At 40.9% G+C, this 20203-nt stretch overlaps 1 protein-coding gene and 1 long non-coding RNA gene across 5 annotated transcripts in view; one reads left to right on the plus strand and one right to left on the minus strand.

The window, feature by feature from the left end:
• Positions 1 to 221: 221 nt before the first annotated feature.
• LOC116088658 lies at positions 222 to 1155 on the minus strand. Its single transcript, XR_004117965.1, has 3 exons — positions 1048 to 1155; positions 692 to 800; positions 222 to 596 (listed from the first exon to the last, which is right to left on the minus strand). It is a non-coding gene; the product is annotated as an uncharacterized LOC116088658 (long non-coding RNA).
• A 27-nt stretch (positions 1156 to 1182) lies between these two features.
• Daw1 (dynein assembly factor with WD repeats 1) overlaps positions 1183 to 20203 on the plus strand; it is a 43584-nt gene continuing 24563 nt past the window's right edge. For all 4 annotated transcript variants that reach the window (XR_004117964.1, XM_031368186.1, XM_031368187.1 and 1 more), the window contains exons 1-3: positions 1183 to 1291; positions 18868 to 18940; positions 19902 to 20046. Coding sequence is in view for 3 of the 4 variants with exons in the window: in XM_031368186.1 (XP_031224046.1) it covers positions 1252 to 1291; positions 18868 to 18940; positions 19902 to 20046 (258 nt within the window). In the remaining variant the exon portion in view is untranslated. The remainder of the gene's footprint in view (positions 1292 to 18867; positions 18941 to 19901; positions 20047 to 20203) is intronic.

Here is a 20203-nt window from a genome sequence, read left to right on the forward strand (position 1 = left end):
GCTCTCTACTGGGAATGAGTAACAGCTAAAGGAATCGAGCCTACCTGGGAGAAGGAGAACATTTAGGGGTTCCCTTGATTTGTCCCTTCCCCTCCCTCTGTTGGCTTCTTGGTCACGATGAGGTAAGGTAGCCTCCTCTAGCACACAATGTTTCAATGTCACCCCAAAGTGAGAGAGCCAACCATAGACTCAAAACTCAAAATCCATAATCCAAAATAAGATTTCTTTCAGGTATTTTATTATAGTAACAGAAAGCTGACCCATAGAGAACGGGGGATGCTGCCTCTTAGATTGGGTCAAGGAATGCATTCTGGGCGGGACTTTAAGAATTGTGTCCTCCCTTGTGAACTATAAGAGCAGGTAAGGAATGTCAGTGTGTTTCAGTGTTGTTGATGGTAACTTCGACCATGTGATTTAGATCCGTGCATCAGATTTCTCCACAGTGAAGTTGTTTTTCCCAATGGCTTTGTTCTCAGCTAGCAATAACACAGGTGAACACCATTTACCAAAGACTTCCTCATTTCTAGAAAGTGAAATTTTCATTTTTCTTCTCATCCCTTTCACAGGTTTGAGGCTTGTAATGACCAGTAGAGTTCCTGCATAGGAAGAGACAGTAGGTCACATATGTGTCTGTTTGCCAAGTATGGGACACTTCCAGCTCGAGATGTGTTGCTTGCTACTAATACTTAACTGTATTTATCAGCAAGAGCATGTCCCCTTCAACTTTCTTTCCAATCTTCCAAGCAAGCAGTCTTGGTTGGCTTGTCTTTTAAAAATCTTACAAGAGTTGTCATATTTGTCTTTAACAACGAAAAGAAAGAGAAAGTGTTGGATTAGAGTATTTGGCAGGAAATAGAATACTAATCTGGAGTGATTAAAATAGCTCCTTAAAACTGCATAATTGTATTTGCTCTTTATTGAAAACTGTATGAACAATTTATTTCACACAGTTCTTTTTATTAGACTCTAAACGAAACTAAAATGAAGTCGATTCGGGGAAAATTTAAACAGTTAAAGAATTAACTCTTTTCTGTATGGTGGACCGACCGATGTCTCCCCTGGGAACACTGGCTGCTCCTTTGATGCCAGCGGCAAGCTGAGCCTGAGCCTCAAGCTGAGTTTACCCAACTCTGCGTTGCTGCTGGGCTCTCCAATACCCGCCCACAAAAACTTGCGCATGCGCCTCAGAGTCCTACTGCTGTTTGTTGGTTTCCATGGCCACGCAGCCCCTCAGGGTAGGAGAGCAAGAAAATGAAGCTTAAGAGCCTTTTGCTTCGCTATTACCCACCAGGTACGGGGTTCCCACGAGCGGGCCCTGGATTCCCATTCTGGGATGATCTGGGACAAAGGAGGGGGCGGGAACCCGGGGAAGGGCTCTGAGTAGCCTGGTCTCTGTGACCAAGTGGGACAGGAAGCCAGAGCTCCCCAGTCTGGGTCGCCCACCTTTTCACACGCCGTTCCTCAAAATCCTTTAAGTGGCTCTTTGAGAAAGTCATTAAACTTTTAAATGCTTTCTAGTAAGTCATGCGTCTGAGGAGGGAAGGGCTGAAGGGTAGTGAATAGTGACGCCCTGGGGCAGTGTTTTCTGGACTGACAGAGATGAACTTCCTGTTATTTTAAAGTCTTAATGATCAAGTTAAAGCGAAGGACACATGAAAAGAAAAAATGCACACTCTACTGAGCACACTCAACTACATTTGACACACCATCCAGTCTGCTGCAGTAAGAAGTCAGTTTATGATCCGAACCTACAATGTAACCTGCTCTGTGCGCCTCACCATATGACTTTAAGAAGTCCAGAATCCTTGACTCCAACGTGGTGATTGTGAAATAAGCCCACGCAATGCTGCTGTTTTATTTAGAGTAGGGTATGCTTTTCTGGTGGCCATGTGCTTTGGGTTGGGGAGAGAAGCTTGCTCACCATGAGAGAGTAAATGAAATACAGCTTGTTGAGGACAAAATAGGAGGAGAAATCCCAGCTTCTAACTAGGAACTCCAATTAAAAATGAAAGGGTGGTAGTCGTGGTGAGCAGGGGAGGCCCAGTGAGCAAAGGTCTTTGTGGCCAAGCCTGATCATCTGAGGTCCAGCTCAAGTGGTGGAAGCAGGGGTCTTCCTTCCTGAAGTTGTTCTCTGACCTCTGCACATGTACTGTGGTTCTCGTGTGTACGTGTTTTCATGTGTACATGTGCACATACATATAACAAAAATGAATAAATGTAACTGAAAGAGTGAAATACAGAGAAATAGGTAAAACAAAGTCCTTAAAACTTGGCTTAGGATAACGGCTAAACACATAGCTCAACACCACATTTGGGTAAAGAAACTGCAGGATTTCAGAGTAGAGTAAATTAATTCACTTTGTACCAGTTTAACCAAGACAGTCTTAAAGGCGAGGACTTGAAGAATCTCAGGGCACATGTCTTGTTTTCCTCAGCAAGGCAGCCAATATTTTAGCTCATCATTTTAGCCAAAATGTCTAATATTCTAGGTTGTTATGATTCCTTTCTTTGCGGCCATCCTGATTTCGTTCCTTTTACACTTTGTTCCCTGTCAGCAGGTAATAGGATCACCTGTCTTTTTTTTTTTTTTACTCATTTTTTATTTATTCTTCAGAAGCTACACAGACATCCTTTACTTCCCCTTGATGACTCTCATTGCTCCTTTCTTCTCAGTCTTTTCCATCTATCAATAAATTGTACCAGCTCTACTTCCAAAACACTTGGTGAATCTCCCAGTTCAGCCCCCTCTCCCCTCACGGTTTGACTCCGAGTCCCTTCCATTCGCTGACAGGACTCCAAACCTGTCACTTGTTGGGAAACTTTAGGGTCTGCTCAAGTGCTTTCTTGGCTTTCCGTCTCATCTACAGTGTTTGCCAGTAGAATCTGAACCCAACACCTCCAGCAATTGCCTACTATGCCCCTGTTAGGCTTCGAATAAGATCTACAGTCTGAAAGAATTGGCTCAGCCTGCTCTGTTGACTTCTTTGGAACTTTATTCTCTGCCATCTTTATAGTTTAGGTCTCTGACCTAGTCTTCTAAAACTTACAAGAAGGCCTGCCGTGCACGGTCCCCTTTCTGGACAGAGCTTCCCCTAGACCTCAACATGGCTAGCCTCTCCTTACTTTGTTTCAGCCGATGTAACTGACCCAGAGAGACCTTCCTTTTCCCCATCTACTAAGTGCCTCTTACTGACTTCCTCTATAGCATTTTTTTTTTTTTGCTTTTGTTATATTGATCATCATATGACCCCGTGATGGTTAGTTTATTTATTTATTTTTTTCTTAACTGGGAACAAGCTAGAGTTATCTGGGAAGAGAGTACTTCAATTAGTAATTGCCCCTCCTCCCCTAGACTGCCTTATAAGCAAATCCATAGTCTTTTTCTTAATTAATGATTGATAGGGAAGGACCTAGCCCATTATGGCTGATGCTAACCCTGGACAGGTACCTGGATTGTAGAAGAAGGCAGGCTGAGCAAGCTACTATGGTTCCTGCCTCTGCTCCTGCTTGAGCTCTTGCTTGGACTTCTTTCACTGACAGACTGTTAGACTGACAGACTGTATAAGCCAGATAATCCAACCCTCTCTCCCTCCGAAGTTGCTTCTAGTGAAGGCGTTTCTCTAGGATAGAGTCTGATAAATGATCACCTCACTTCCATCCCTTGGCTGGGGAGCTCAGGTTAGGAATGTGGGCCATGAAGCCTGAGAAGCCAATTCCCAACGCATTAGACATTTTCTTTGGGGTGAGTTGATTGGATGTGTCAAGCTGTCAGTCAACAGCACTTACCTCACACTTCTGCTGACTTTGCAGTTGCCATCTTGGTTGTCCCCTCCCTTCAGTGCAAGGCGCTTTGAGCTCCATGTCCTCCAACCTTCTCCTTTCTGTCTTTAGCTCCTTTCCTGCTTTCACTGTCACCATGCCCTGGAGTCTGTACTTTTTAGGATCCCCACTGACCTCCATATTTCTGAATCCACTGGTTCTGTCTCAGGTTGGAGGCACAGAGGTCCTTGTGCTCACAAAGAAGCACCAAGAGATCCAGAAATGTTAATCACACAGAGGTACCTCCTCAGTGGAAGAGATAAAGTCAAGTACCTGTGCTCTGTCCAGAAAGCTGAGATTTTGTTAATAACCTGCTTTCTGTGGAAGCACACCTCATTCAGATTCCCCCAAATGATTATTTCAGACTCTCTCCTCCCTAGTCCACTTCTTATCCTTAGGGGAGATGCCACACATACTTTATGGCCTGCTGACTTCTGTGCTGTTGGTCAGAGACCACATTAGATTCTAGGCCTTTTAGCTATAGACCTCGCCCTCATGGTCACTTATATTTTGAAAAAAAAAAAGGGTTTCGATGTAGTCACACCTTAAGCTTTATTGTGCCTCTGGGATTGGACTGATTGGATTGATTGTTACTTGGAAATCTTTTCCCAAATTGTACGGTGTTTTAAATATGCTGACAATGAACCACCTGTCATTAGACTCAACAGAGTCTGATCCAGGTTAATGAAGTCAGCCTGCACAGGAGTTTTCATTCTTATCTCTTTGTGTGATTCACTATGGCACCCACAGGGAGCCCCTAAATCACAGTCCTGAGCAGACACCAGTATGGGATGAACATGGCTGTTCTTTGATTTCTAAGATGAGCACTCTGCAGTTCTTTCACCTCGATATTACTCCTTGGTCTGTCCTGTTGACTCCTCTGATCTCTTAGTCTAGAATGCCCCAGACCTCTGACTTCAAACTTCTCTTAGTCAGTTGCACTCATTTGCTGGGCAGCTTTATCTATGCTCAAGGCTGAGAAAGCACCCCGAGTAGCCCAGAGCACCTAGCTATCTGTCTGACATCTCCATAGGCATGTTCAGTGTAAGCATGGGATAAGTTTCTCATGGTCTTTCCCATCTCATTTGCAGTTTTGGATCTATACTAGCTCAGGACAAAGATTGGGACTCATTCCTATTTGCCCCCCCCCCACTTTGTATCTTGTTTGATGAGTAATTCTGACAGTTCACTTTTTCTCTCCTCATCTATTCATCGATCGATCGATCGATCGATCCATCCATCCATCCATCCATCCATCCAATCTGTCTCTGTCCCTGACTTTCTCTCTCTACCCTTCTGATTTAATATTATCCCCATATTACACCAGTATTACTAGATATCAGAAACCTCATTCCACTACATCAGTTTCTCTATTACGCTAGCTCCCACCTTGCTCCACGTCAACAGGGCCACCTGGTGACTGCTGAAGTGTCCATCTGAACAGTTCACTCTGCTGCTTCAGCTCCTCACACTCTTTTGTTTATTTTTAATCTCAAAGGCAAAGGGCCATGCCATTCAGGCTCCCGCAGGACCTCGTCCTTCTGCCTCTCTCACACTGACGTTTTCTGAGTCCCTCTCTAGCAGCAACACTCTGTTCTGTATGCCTTGGACCAGTTGGGCGTGGTCCTACTCAAGAGCTCCTGAGGTAGAGGCTACTTTTTCTGAAATAATTTTTCTGTGGTCATTTGCATAGCAGGTATTCTTAAACCTGCTATTCCTCAAAGGTATATCGAGTGAAGCCTAGATAGCCTAGATAGCCTCTCTTTCTAAAACGTTCCATCATTCCAAGGTAGTTTCCAGAGTTCTGATTTTATCACCCACCCCACCTCACCCTACCCCACCCCACCCCAGGGCTATGTCAGCCCAATATACTTACTTTTTACTATTTTTTTTCCCCTGTTTAGCCTTCCCCACAAGATAAGAATTCCAGTAAGGACTTTGCCTACTCTTTTTACCATCTATTTTCAGCAGTTATAATAGAGCTCGGCACATAAACTATCCAGTCACATGTGTGTTGAATAAGCAAGCGTGATGAGGTGACACACAAGGATGATGTTGGAACTTTAGCTGAAGTGAGACTAGAATGGAGACATGTGATCTTTTCTTGATCCATCTCTGGCAGTCAGTATTCTAGCAGGTGTCTCAGACTTATGCAGAATTTGGCCTGCAATGCTTGACTTAATGATTACTTTTCTAGTGAGGCCACATGGTTTAGCACAATTAGATATTTATGACTTTTAAATTCCAATCCTCGGGGTGGTATTTCATATGCAAGTTTTCCAGACTACTGAATAGCAAGTGGGTGTTTTAATAACATTATCATACGGGATGAAAATGCTTAACACGGAATGCCTCCTATACTCCATCAGGTCTACACAGAGAATCATTTTGTTTAGCCTCCTGAGGCTCTCATTTCATTTCTCCCACTTACAAGTCTGGGATATCCTCCTGTTAGCATCTACTAAATCAAACCTGTCCTGACCTAAATACCTGATGACCAAGTACACATAGCAGGATGTGGCTGAGCCAACATAGATCATTTCCTGTTTGTGTTAGTCATGTGTATTGGTTCACTAACTGATACGATTTTAGATTTTTGAAATTTAGGAGCTAGCTGAGCCTTTCCACCAATTAGCTATGACAACCTTTGTCTCCTTTGTTTGTTTGTTTTGTTGTTGTTGTTGTTGTTTTTGTTTTGTTTTGTTTTTTTTTGCCCAGTTCTTTGCTCTTTGGCTAGGAACTAAGTACAACAACAGTCCAACTGGCCAAGGTTCTCATCACTTCCAAAGCTTCAGCTATTCTGAGTCAAGAATACAACTATTTCTTGATGCATTTGGTGATGTATGAGGGCAGCGGCTTCTTTCTGAAGTGCTTTCAGAATGATGCTTATTGCATAGTGACATACAGCCAGCAGAAGATGAAGAATGCTGAGGTGTGGCTACAAACCGTGAGGGGAGGGGAGACGTGCACCCTCAGCACTGTTGTGTTTTATTTGCGTGTTTTCTGTAGCTCCAGTTGGAGCTCAGCATTTGTGAGAAGTGCAAACACACCTGCCTTGACACTTTGTCGTGGTGACACAGCCAAATGTGCTCATTTGGAAAGAAACAGACAAGTAGTGAGCAGAAATAGAAGCCAAGCAGATCTTTTGAAGAATTTGTTTGCCAATTTTAAAAATACATTTTTGTAGGACACTAGGTTGTATGATGTGGGGTGCCCAACTTCTATTTTTCCCCAATCTTTAAGGCATAGATCATTGTATTACTTATCCATCCCTTATAGCAGTGGATCTCAACTTAGCTAATGCTGTGACCCTTTAACACAGTCCCTCATGTTGTGGTGAGTCTCAACCAAAAAAAAAAAAAAGATTTTTGTTGCTACTCCTCTTGTATGACAGTCGTACTTTTGCTACTGTTATGCACAGTAATGTAAATATCTGTGTTTTCAGATGGTCTTAGGCATCTTATCTGAAAGTGTCGTTCAACCCCCAAAGAGGTTGAGACCCACAGTCTGAGGACCTCTGCCTTGTAGCTCTTACTCGAAAATGTTTTTTTTTCCCCGAGTGCTTGCTTTCCTCAATAACAGTACACAGCATGCCAGTTTATACATAATGTAAAATCCTATGGTCACAGTAAAGGAAAACTGTTTTAATGGTAGCAGTGCCTCACATTCAAGTAGGCTTTATATAGTTCAAAATATTGTATCTTATTTGGGTCAGATAATCAGGTGGAGCCCCCATTCCTTAAGAGTTTATATCCTAACAATGTTAACTCCTATCACCTTTTCTCTCACTTCTCTACTTTTTTGTTTTTAGTCTTCTTATACTTTTTAAATTTATGGGCATATTTAATTAGGCCTAGATCTTTAAAAACACATTGGAGAAGAACTAAGAGTGCTCTTCCTCTGGAGGATGAAGTCACGTCATACAGTTGTGCGAGCTCTGTTTTTAGGCCCATTATCACTGATTATTAACGTATGAAAATTATATGTTCTCTCATTAATGAAACAGAGACTCTCTTTTTGTATATTCTCATTAATGAGGTAGAGACTCCTATTTTGTATATTTTTCTCATTAATGAGGCATAGACTCTTATTTTGTTTATTTTCTCTCATTAACAAGGTAGAGACTCTTATTTTGTGTATCTTTCTCTCATTAATGAAACAGATTCTTATTTTGTGTATCCTCATTAATGAAGTAGAGACCCCTATTTTGTATATTTTCTTTTGTTAATGAGGCAGAGACTTTATTTTGTATATTTCCTCATTAACGAGGCAGAGACTCTTATTTTGTATATTCTCATTAATGAAGTAGAGACTTCTCTTGTTAATGAGGCAGAGACTCTTAATTTGTATATTTTCTCATTAATGAGGTTGGGACTCTGTCATTTACTTATCAGTGCTGTATTTTTATTTTTCCAAATTAACCACTCATGTGTTTTGTTTGCTTTTCATCTTTAATATCAGGCTTAGAGTTCTTTGAATGGAACTCCCCGAGTTGAAATGTTTCCATGGATCATTATTTGTTTTTTAATGTCATCCACTCTTTTACTCTGTGGGAGCTCAAAGTTAATTGCAGAATTCTCTTTCAAATTTTTCATTTTTAGCTGTTGAGTTTCATGTATTTAAAAAACTGGTTACAGATCGAAATATAAATATGATGTATTATTCAAACTACTTCATTTTATTACAAATTTAACAGCTCTAATAAACTTGCAGAATGTTTTTGTATGTATGTGGCAGATAAATGTTTTTAAATTTTTTTAAGACAGGTCTTTTATTTTTTAGAATTATTTACTTATTTTATGTGCATGAGAACACACCGTAGCTGTCATCAGACACACCAGAAGAGCACATTGGATTCCATTATAAATGGTTGTGAGCCACCATGTAGTTTCTGGGAGTTGAACTCAGAACCTCTGGTAGAACAGTCCGTGCTCTTAGCTGTTGAGCCATCTCTCCAGCCTGATATATATGTTTATTTTCAAAAATCCAGTGGATTTTTGCATCGTTACTTGTTAAGTGACACACTATTTGCTTGTTAATTCTGTATGCTTCCTTCACCTTACTTTGACATGTCAATATGTCGATAATTTATATCACAGTGATTTCATGTTGTGTCAGAACCATAGTTTATTGCCTTATGGTTTATTGTGCTGCATAGTAAAACAATATCCAAGTTTCAAACATTAAAAATGTTTACAATGCTGACACGTCTTTCAGAATGGCTTCTCTTCATTTGTTACATATTTCTGGTTGTTGCTAAATGGTTTAGATATATCATGTGTTTCTCCTTGATTTTTACAGTCAGGCACCCAGTAATTTCCTTTGGAATAGTAAATGGCATCTTTCTATTAATTGCATCTTCATTTGTTAATATGTACATATGTCTTATCGAATTTCAACCTTAGATCTTCGAATTGTTCTTTTAAACTCCATTCAGTTTACTTCTCTATCATAGCGCACTTAACTATGTTCTTAAAGGATTTTAAAATGTGATGGATTTAATGAAAACCTAGGGATGCAAACTAGTGTGGGTAGGGAGGCAAGGAGTGCATCTGGGAGAAGCTGGGGAATGGCAGGAGTACGGTCAAAATACATTGTATGAACCCTTCAAAGGACTAATAAAACGAGAAAAACGTCAGTATCCACATTTTGCGGAAAGCTCATCATGCCAAAGGCTGTCAGTTTCCCTTCTAAACAAGAATTTTCTTTCCTTAGAGCATTTTCTGTTTTTAAGTTTATTTTGCAACTGTAAAACTAGAGTCTGACTCCAAATCTTTACTTCAATTATCTCTTGTGGTGGTGGAGGAACGTCAGAGCAAACTGTGGTAAATAACCCCAATTCCAGTGTTCTCTTGTGCTAGAAGGCTCTGTGAGGTTCGATCAGTCACTGAAGGCATTCCATTTTTTTTTCCTATTCTAAGGTAGTAAACTTCAGATACTTGGGTGAGCTGTGTAGGTTTCATCAAGTGTCGCAAGACTGTATTAAGATGAATTCCCTCCAAAGTTGTAACGCCAAGAAGGGACCCTAAAGAAGGAGCAGGGCTAGGAGAAGAGCCTTGTTTTTGTTTAACATGACGGCAAGTCACCTATATATCGACAACTTAAGAGTCTATTGCAGGGAGCTGTAATTAAATTTATAATTATAAGTAATGGTTAACATATTGGTGACAAAGCCATGTACCAATGAAAGATAGACAGATTGATATATGATAGCTAGACAAACAGATAGATGATAATTAGAAAAATAGATGTTAGATAGATAGATAGATAGATAGATAGATAGATAGATAGATAGATAGATAGATAGAAGATAGACAGACAGACAAATAGATAATAGAACGAGAAAGAAGAAAGAATTCTTGGACAGGGACGCTAACCTCCATTAGTGTTTAGCAGTAAAGAATAATTAAGGAATGAAATTATTGGAACGGAAAGAGGGAGCACATTTGCAAAAGCCTAAGGAAGATGTATTTGAGGTAGATGGTGTGAGCTTCATGGTTGGGTACCTCTGAGGGTCATGAGAAGAAAGGCATGAAGTGTCAGACTAAATAAGAAGTCTGATGGCACATATTCAACCACATACCACATTCATGTGTTTAGCAAGTACCACGGTGGTCCTTAGGAAAATATTTGTGGTTGTGTGAGCTGTAGAATGAGGTACTCCACCTAACTCTTACCCCTTGAAGGTCATTTTTACTTGAAAGACTGACAGTAACTGACGCTTTTTAGATTTGAGGCATTTGGCAGACGTTTTCTTGAAAAATAACAAACATGAACCTTCAAGTTTCAGCTGAAAGCCTATCTATTTCTTGCCAATGATAAAATTTGAGCTTTCAAAGAAGAAAAAAATGGAGGTTCAGAAAGCTTGTACCCACCACCACGATCCTGACAGTTTGCCAGCAGAGAGTTTTCTGATGACAGAGTGGAGGTGCAGCTAACAGATGTGGTCACTGGAAGCTCTGTGATAAAGTCTGTGAACACTTTGAGGCTACGCATAATCTGAAGAGTGTTTTTACAGGTATGCTTACATAAAAACCCATGGAAAATCTGGATTTTAATGTATCTGTGTATCAAAGAACTCACCAAAGCTATCACTTGATATCTGAAAGAAATTTTCACTGTTAAGTTTCAATATCATACTGATGAAGAATGAAGAACCAGCATGATTTGAGAGTTAAAAACTGAACCAAATTCTTACCCTCACCTAATGTCTGTGCCACCTTCCAAGCAGAACCATTCCTCATTGAAACAGTTGGTGAATGACATCATGGATAGAACATCTTAATACACACACTGTTTCTTAAATGAATGTAACCTGTTCTCTGTGGGCTGAGAATGAAGACAACCATCCAAGTCAAATAGCTATGACCATAGCAGGAAATCTGTATCTAAAAATTGTGCCTACAATTCATTCCTTGGTGCAGCAGAACTGCCAACTCTCAGCTTAGCTACTATGGAGGTAAAATCCTTTGGTAATGTGAGGGACATTGAAGTACAGCCTTATTACAATGAAATCCAATGTCTTAAAATTGTTCTTATTTTGGGTTTGTACCACAGTAAGAGCTAAGATTTTAATCTCTACTGAAAACAAAACAAACAAACAAACAAACAAAAAGACTATCTATTTATGCTCATTTAAAAAAGTAATAGTGATATATTACTTTAAAATATCATACAGTTAATATGTTTGGAGTTATTTAAAATTTATATTGAGAAAATGTATGTATTTTCAGTATTGCTGTAGACAAGCATTTACATAAGACTGTTCAATTGATTGTTGTTTTATATCAAACAACTTTTATAATACTCATTTTTATTGTTAAAATATTTTATAAATTTTAAAGAATATGGTAAAATTAAAAAAATGAAAGGTATGGCAGGTATTGAAGGGGGGGTCTCTGGGAGGAGTTGGGGTACAAAAGGGAAAGAAGAATGTGAATAATTCTATTTACTCAAAATATGTTTTTAAATGTTAACAAATTTAGATAAATTGAAATCATGTATCTTTTCTCATCATAATGCAATAAAACTTAAATAAAAAAGAAAGTTAAAAAACTGTTACATATCTGCATACGACCATCTTTTTCTTGTATTCCATCCAAAACAGCATATATGTGGTAAGAACTTGAATGCTGAAGTGGGAGTGACATTACAGCTGGCTTTAATTAGGCTGCGTGTTGAAGCTGTCTGTAAGACCCCTGTGTCGCTATTCCAATGGGTTTCTATGGGGAAACACATGGCTATCTTTTTTTTAATAAGTATATTGTCATGCTGGTATGGGTGAATCTGCTATAAAAACCACTGAAATGCTTTAAAATTCTCAACTCTAACATGGAAATTATTACACACTAAAACACACTAGTTGTCTCAAGGCATATGAAAAGTCTAAGTTGCTCTTGTGGCGCACTCTTGAGTTTGGAGGCAATGCAGCTCCCTCCCGGGGAGGAAGTATAGCCAGGCAGGCTATGCATGCGAACCAGATGTGATCAGGTCTCCGTTCTAGTCTCTTTTCTTTCTGTTGGGTGGGTTGAGTAAATTTGATTTCTAAGTGTCCACAAACACAGATAATGCATTTAGTCATCTTTATGACCGAGGCAAACCACAAATATATTTTCCTTAAGTTATGACCCTTTTTGGTTCTTATTTTAATAAGTTGGGTTTAATAAGCCTGAGATTTCCCCCTCATTTTTTAGCCTAATATGTTCCTTCATAGTAAGGTCTTGCCACATTTTCTCCATTAATTTATTTATTCACTTTACATCCTGATTACGCTGCTCCCCCCCCCCCCCCCCCCCCCCCCCCCCCCCCCCGCATCCCCCCGCCAGTCCTCCCTTACATGGTCCCTCCCCCATCACTTTCTTCTCTTTTCCTCTAAGAAGAGGCAGGTTCTCCTGGGTACCAACCCACCCTTGCACATTAAGTCACTGCAGGACTAGTCACTTCCTCTCCTACTGGAGGCCAGACAAGGTAGCCCAGTTAGGGGAACAGGATCACAGGTCCTCTCTCCTTGGCTCTCACTAAACCTGATGGTGTCCCCTCTTGTTCCCCTCCCCATCTCCTCTTCCTCCCTCCATGTACTTCCAATGACTATTTTGTTTCTCCTTTCTTAGTGAGATTGAAGCATCCTCCCTTGAGCCTGCCTTGTTATTTAGCTTCTTTGGGTCTGTGGATTGTAGCATGGGTATCCTGTACTTTTCTGGCTAAGATTTACTTATAAGTGAGGGAATACCATGATGTCCTTTTAGGTCTGGGTTACCTCACTCAGGATGATCTTCTCTAGTTCCAACCATTTGCCTGCAGGTTTCATGTTTCTAATAGCTAAGTAGTATTCCATTGGGTAAATGAACCACATCTTCTGTATCCATTCTTTAGTTGAGGGACATCTGGGTTGTTCCGAGTTTCTGGCTATTGTAAATAAAGTTGCTATGAACACATTGGAGCAAGTGTCCTTGTGGTATGCTGGAGCATCTTTGAGTATATGCTCAGGAGTGGTATAGCTGGGTCTTGAGGTAGAACCACTGCCAATTTTCTGAGCAACTGCCAATTTGACTTCCAGAGTGGTTGTACCAGTTTGCAATCCCACCAGCAATGGAGGAGGAGTATTCCATTTGGTCGACATCCTCACAAGCATGTGCTGTCACTTGAGTTTTTGGTCTTAGTCATTCTGACTGGTGTAAGATATAATCTCAGGATCTTTTTTGATTTTTATTTCCTTGATGAGTAAGGATATTATACATTTCTTTAAGTGTTTCTTGGCCATTAGAGGTTTCTCTGTTGAGAATTCTCTGTTTAGCTCTAAATGCCATTTTTTAACTCGGTTATTTTGTTTGTTGATGCCTAGCTTCTTGAGGTCTTTATATATTTTGGATACTAGCCCTCTGTTGGATGTAGGGTTAGTGGAGTCCTATTTCATAGACTATTGTTGTCCTATCAATGGCATCTTTTACTTTACAGAAGCGTTTCTGTTTCACGAGGTTCCATTTATTAGTTGTTGATCTTAGTACTTGAGCTATAGGTGTTTTGCTCAAAAAGTTATCTCCTTTGCCAATGACGTTAAAGGTTATCCCACAGTTTCTGTTCTATTAGATTTACTGTATCTGGTTTTACATTGAGGTCTTTGATCCACTTGGGCTTTTGAGTTTTGTGCAGGGTGATAAATATGGATCTCTTTGCATTCTTCCAGATGCAGACAGCCAGTTAGACCAGATCAATTTGTTGAAGATGCTTTCTTTTTCCCATTTTGTGGTTTTGGCTTCTTTGTCAAAAAACAACTGTCTATAGGTATCTGAGTTTATTTCTGGGTCTTCAGTTTGATTCTATTGATTAGCCTGTTTGTTTGTACATCACAGCTTTTATTTCTATTACTCTGTCATACAGCTTAAAGTCAGGGGTGGTGATTCCTCCTGAAGTTCTTTTATTGTACAGTATTATTTTATCTATTCTGTTTTGTTTTGTTTTGTTTTGTTTTTCCATATGAAGCTGAGAGTTTTCTCAAGGTCTGTAAAGAATTGTGTTGGAATTTTCATGTGAATTCTGTTGAATCTGTAGATTGCTTTTGCTAAGATGGACATTTTTACTATGTTAATTTTACTGATCCGTGCACATAGGAGATCTTACCATCTTCTGATATCTTTCTTAATTTCTTTCTCCAGAGATTTGAAGTTCTTGTCATATAGGTCTTTCACTTGCTTGGTTAGAGTTACCACAAGTTATTTTATATTTTTTGTGGCTATTATGAAGGGTGTTGTTTTCCTGATTTCTTTTTCAGACAATTTATTGTTTGTATTGGGTATGTACTGCCTTTATTTTCACTGAGTTCCAGAAAGTAATTCTTTCTTTATTTCATCTTTGATCCAGTGGTCACTGAGTAGAGAGTTGTTCAGTTTCCGTGAGTTTGTAGGCTTTCTGTTGTTTCAGTCCAGCTTTAATCCACGCTGATCTGATAAGATGCAAGGGTTTATTTCAGTTGTCTTGTATCTGTTACAGTTTGCTTTGCGACTGACTGTGGGTCAGTTTTGGAGGAGGTTCCATGAGGTGCTGAGAAGAAGGTATATTCTTCTGTATTTGGGAGAAATGTTCTGTAGATATCTGTTAGGTCCATTTGATTCATAACATCTTTTAGTTTCATCATTTCTCTGTTTAGTTTCTGTCGTTGACCTGTCCATGGGTGAGAGTAGGGTGTTGAACTCTTCACTATTAATGTGCGGTGTCCAATGTGTGATTCGTGCTTTAGTCATGTTTCTTTTACATAACTTGTTGTCCTTGCATTTGAGTCATAGATGTTCAGAATCGAGGCATCATCCTGGTGGGCTTTGCCATTGATGAGCATGAAGTGTCCTCCTCCATCTTTTTTTTTTTTTTTTTTGATTACTTTTGGTCGAAAGTCAATTTTATTAAGATATTAGAATGGCTACTCCAGCTTGTTTCTTGGGTCCAGTTGCTTGAAAATTCTTGTTTCAGCCCTTTACTCTGAGGTAGCCTATCTTTGTTGTTGAAGTGTATTTCTTGTATGCAGCAGAATGATGGATCTTGTTTCTGTATCTACTCTGTTGCTCTGTGTCTTTTTATTGAAATAAGATTTTATATTGTAAATTGAGTCTGTTGATGTTGAGAAATAATTAATTGGCTAAAGTCCAATGAGTGAATATACACACACGCGCACACACACACACACACACACACGCACACACACACACACACACTACTCTGAGCTGACATCTGTGATCTCTTAGGGTCTGCAAGGCATATGTCCAGGTCCTTTTGGCATTTAGAGTCTCTGCTGAGAAGTCAGGTATGATTCTGATAAGTCTGCCTTTATATATTATTTGGCCCCTTTCCATTGAAGCTTTTATATTCTTTCTTTGTTTTGTACATTTGGAATTTTGATTATCTTGTGACAGGAGGATTTTCTTTTTAGGTCCAATCTATTTGGTGTTCTATAAAATTCGTGTACATTTATAGGCCTATCTTTCTTTCAGTTAGGGACATTTTCTATGATTTTGTTGAAGATATTTTCTGTGCCTTTGAGCTGGGAATTTTTTCTTTCTTCTATTCTCATTATTCTTAGGTTTAGTATTTTTATAGTGTCACAAATTTCCTAGATGTTTTGTGTCATGAGCCTTTTAGATTTCTATTGTATCTTCTAAGCCTGAGAGTCTTTCTTTCATCTCCTGTGTTCTGTTGGTAATGTTTTCATCTGTATCTCCTGATCTCTTTCCTAGGTTTTCTATCTCCAGGATTGCCTCAGTTTGTGTTTTCTTTATTGCTTCTATTTCCATCTTCAGTCTTAAAAAGTTTTATTCATTTCTTCTACTGTACGATTGCGTTTTTCTGTATTTCTTTATATTTATTTGTTTCATCTTTAAAGGCCTCTATTATCTTCATAAGATTAGATTTAAGGCCATATTCATATGATTCAGGTGTGTTAAGGTATTCAGGTCTTCCTGTAGCAGGATAGCTGGGCTCTAGTGGTGCCATATTGCCCTGTCTTTTGTTGATTGTGTTCTTATGCTGGTCTTTAGCCATCTGGTTGTCTCTGGTGTTGGCTGGCCTGGTAGTCCCTGATGGTAGAAGGCCTCTGGAATTGCAGGTAGAGCTGGTTGTCCCAGATGGTAGCAGGCCTCCAGGGATGCAGGCAGAGCTGTAGCCTACGGAATGGAGTGCAGATCTGGAATTGCAGGTGTGTACTGGAGGATGGAGTGAAAAGGGGCAGGGCAGATCTCTTGGCTGCTGGGCTTGCTGGAAGACTCAGCAGGCTGGGGTTTGGAGTATGGGGAATCTCACATGGTTGTCTCAGGGGACAGCAGGCCTCTAAGGATGTGGGCAGAGCTGTATCCTGGGGAATGGAGGGCAGAGGGAACAGGGCAGCACTCACCCCAGCTAGGTTTGCCTGGAAAGGCCAGCAGGCAGGGAATTGGAGTAGGAATCTCACTTGGTGGCCCCTGATGGCTGCAGGCCTCTGGGATTGCAGGGAGAGGTATGGACTGGAGGTTGAAGTGCAGAGAGGACTGGACAACCTCATGGCTTCCTGGGCTTGTCTGGAGACTTGTCTAGTCAGGGGATTGGGACATCGGGATGACACCTAGTTGTCCCGGGGTGGGGTTGGGGGTGAGCAGCAGGTCTCTAGGGATACAGGCACAGCTGTCGCCTCAGGAATGGTGTGCCAAGAAGACAGAGTGGAACTCAGTTTTTTCCCCCGTTCTTAAAGAACTACAGGTGGATTTGTGATTAAATATTTAAATATTCAGTATTTTATTAATTCTTTGAAGATTTAATGCATATATAATGTACTCTGATTATATTAATTTTCCATACCTCCTCCAACACCTCTCACACTCATCCACCCCTCAGCTTCATGCCTGTTTGTGTATAGGAATCCAATGCTCATGTGGGGTTATCCAATGAAACACAATTTGCCTACTATGGACCATACCCTTAAAGAAAAACGACTCTCCTCCTGCAAGAGTCATCAACTGTCCATAGCTCCTCAGGTAGTGTGAGCCCATTTTCGCCCTCAGTGTCTGCCTTGGTAAGTCTTGTGCCAGCATATACAACTGCTATGAGTTGGTTGAAACATTTTTTATTGTTAAGATTTTATTTTTAAGTCTTATTCCTCTGAAGCTGGTTTGCAGGTGGTTGTGGGAACAGAATCAGTGTCGTCTGCAAAAGGTGCTTGAATGCTAAACTGCTGATCCATCTTTCCAGCCCATGCTGAGGCACTCCTTAATGATACTTGCTTTAAAATGTAAAATGAGAATTGAAAAGTATCATTCATCTTAGTATTGCTGTTTGTTATTGGCCTTTACTAGTTCTCAGTATGATAAGTGCTTTTTTAAAAAAAAAATGTATCCTGGACATTGGTATTGGTTGACGGTCTCTTCCTGGCTTTAGCACCAAGGGGTTATATTATTAAGATTCTATCTAGAACATGTTTTAATGGGCTCATCACCTTGTTACATTTAGCACACCGATTTGGTCCCTTGTTGTGGGCTTTAGTGCCGAGACAGTTGGCTCTCATGACCCTCACCACTATCTCTGCTCTCCGCTTTGCCTTTCTGCTGTTTTGCAACTCCATCGAGGGGCACGAAAGTCCTTGTCTGCTGTTTCCAAGTGACCCCCTAGGTAACCGCATGAGACTGAAGACAACCGCTGTCTGGAGGACAAGGACACAAGGCTTCGTGGGCACTGCTTCAGCGTGTAGTTGTGGATAGGTTTGACACACGCTGGACTTTACCGTTTCCCTCTTAGGACGGATGCTATGGGTTGTCCTCAAATGAACACCCTTGGAGAAAAGTGCAGGGAATCTGGCTGCTGCTGGATTCTAGTTCTTCTAGCATGGAGGCCTGTGGTAGGGCAGGAACCGAGGGGGTCTGGAACTCTGTTATGGCCGTTTCTGTCTACTGGGGCCAAGTACATGTGATAGAACAAGGGGGGCTCGGGGCTTCCAATATGGCTGTGCTGTGAGACTGGTCACATCACATTTACCCTCAGGAAGCTGAGCAAGAACAGGAAGTGGGACCTAGGTATAGCCTCCTCTGTTCTCTCAGTGACGCATGTCTACCAAGGAGGCTTTATGTGACCTTCCTAAACGATACCACCCACTAGGGACCAAGTGTTCACACATGTGAGCTGATGAAAGAGAGTTCATATTCAGATCACAACGCCTCACAAACTTGAAGATCGGATTTCAGATCGTCAGCAGCCTAGCACCCGGGAGGCAGATACTGGCAAACCTCTGATGCTCTTTGGCAAGGCATTCGAGCCGAACTGATGAGCTTGAGAGACCCTGCCACGAAAAAATAAGGTAGAGAATGATAGACCTGACCTTGACCCCCTCCTCCCCCACACCCAGACATATGTGCTCTTGCAAGTGTGTTCACAGCTTCTTTTGCATGTGTATAGAGCCCCATGAACGTGTGCATATATCTCACAAGAATAACGGACACTAAACAATTAAAAATCTGAAAAGTAAAAGTGAGAGGAAACAAAGAACTCAAGTACATTAGCCTTTCCAGCGCTTTCTTTCTATCATGCTTGTTTATTTTACAGGAATTATGCTGGAATATGAGAAAGGTGGAGAATTAAAGACCAAATCCATAGATTTACTTGAGCTCAGTCCTAGGTAAGTGAGCCATGTACTGCATGCAGTATGTGCTTCATATTCATACCAAAACCTTTCATGCAAACACCCCGATGAGGATGTTGGCTGGACAACTTTATTATTAAGAACATAAAGGTCCTCACATTGCCCCCCTTTTTTTCATTTTCTGAGCAGAATTATTTTAAAAGATGACCTGGCTAGTCTAGAATAGCTTTTAGAAAGTATTGAAGACAGAGTGGCCAGCTTTCCCCATTCAGCTAGAATAGTCACAGGCAGTACACCGTTGATGCAGGCCCATACTGTACTCAGGCTCTCCGAGGTTTGCCCTACTTCTCTTCTGTGCTCCAGAACCATTGCCAGGATCCTGTAGATCACCCAGTCTTCATGTCTCCAGAGTTCTTGTCGGCTGTATGGGTTCCTCCGGCTTCCCTATTTGTTGGTAGCCTTAACACTTCTGAGCAGTACTGGTTACTGAGTTTCAAAGATGTAATCCAGCCTATTGTTTCCTCGGTAAAGAAATATTTCACAAGACTGATGGACTGTGGGTGAATGGGCAGAGGTTTGAGACTAGAGCATCCCTCCACTGAAGCTCCCTGTGAGCTTAGAGGAATTCTCCACAGGTTGAAGTACCCCGGATTCACCGTGTAGAAAACCCCATGCAAACCTCCATTCGCACAGGCAGATCCAGCATGTCACATGGACCAGTAACATACTGAACTGAAAAAAAGCTACAAGCTTTGTTTGGTCTTGGATTTCCTTCTACTGGAAATAAGTCTCCTTGTTCTGTGCCCTGCCTCCCGAGAGGAGCACAGCCATTACTGGCACTTGTACTATTCTTCTGGGGATTCAATCTCAGGCCCTCCTGACTGCAGAGTGCTCACCTTTACCTACTGAGCCATCTCCCCAGCTCAAAATATCATAATTCTTCATGTTGTAAACATAGATGCAAATTTGACATGCAAGTGTTTGGGGTGAATTTCAGTACTGATGTCAACACCCTAGTAGGAGAGATCCAGGAAGCGGAGCCTCTGATCACAGCGTCCCGGACGAAGCAAGTCAGACTCCTAGTGCAGAGGCTTCAGGAGAAACTCAGGCAGCATTGCGACCACAACTTCTACCTGTTTAAGGTAAGGAGTGCTTAGGGATACTAGGACCATGGCTGCTACCTTACCTGTTAAAAGCATGTGTAGGGACACCAGGAAGGACAACTTGGGTGCTTTCTGATTTCTCTTAAGAGTAACGTCTTTTCTCTATCTCTCTCTCTCTCTCTCTCTCTCTCTCTCT

This window comes from Mastomys coucha, unplaced genomic scaffold (genome assembly GCF_008632895.1).
Source record: "Mastomys coucha isolate ucsf_1 unplaced genomic scaffold, UCSF_Mcou_1 pScaffold14, whole genome shotgun sequence".
Taxonomy (NCBI): domain Eukaryota; kingdom Metazoa; phylum Chordata; class Mammalia; order Rodentia; family Muridae; genus Mastomys; species Mastomys coucha.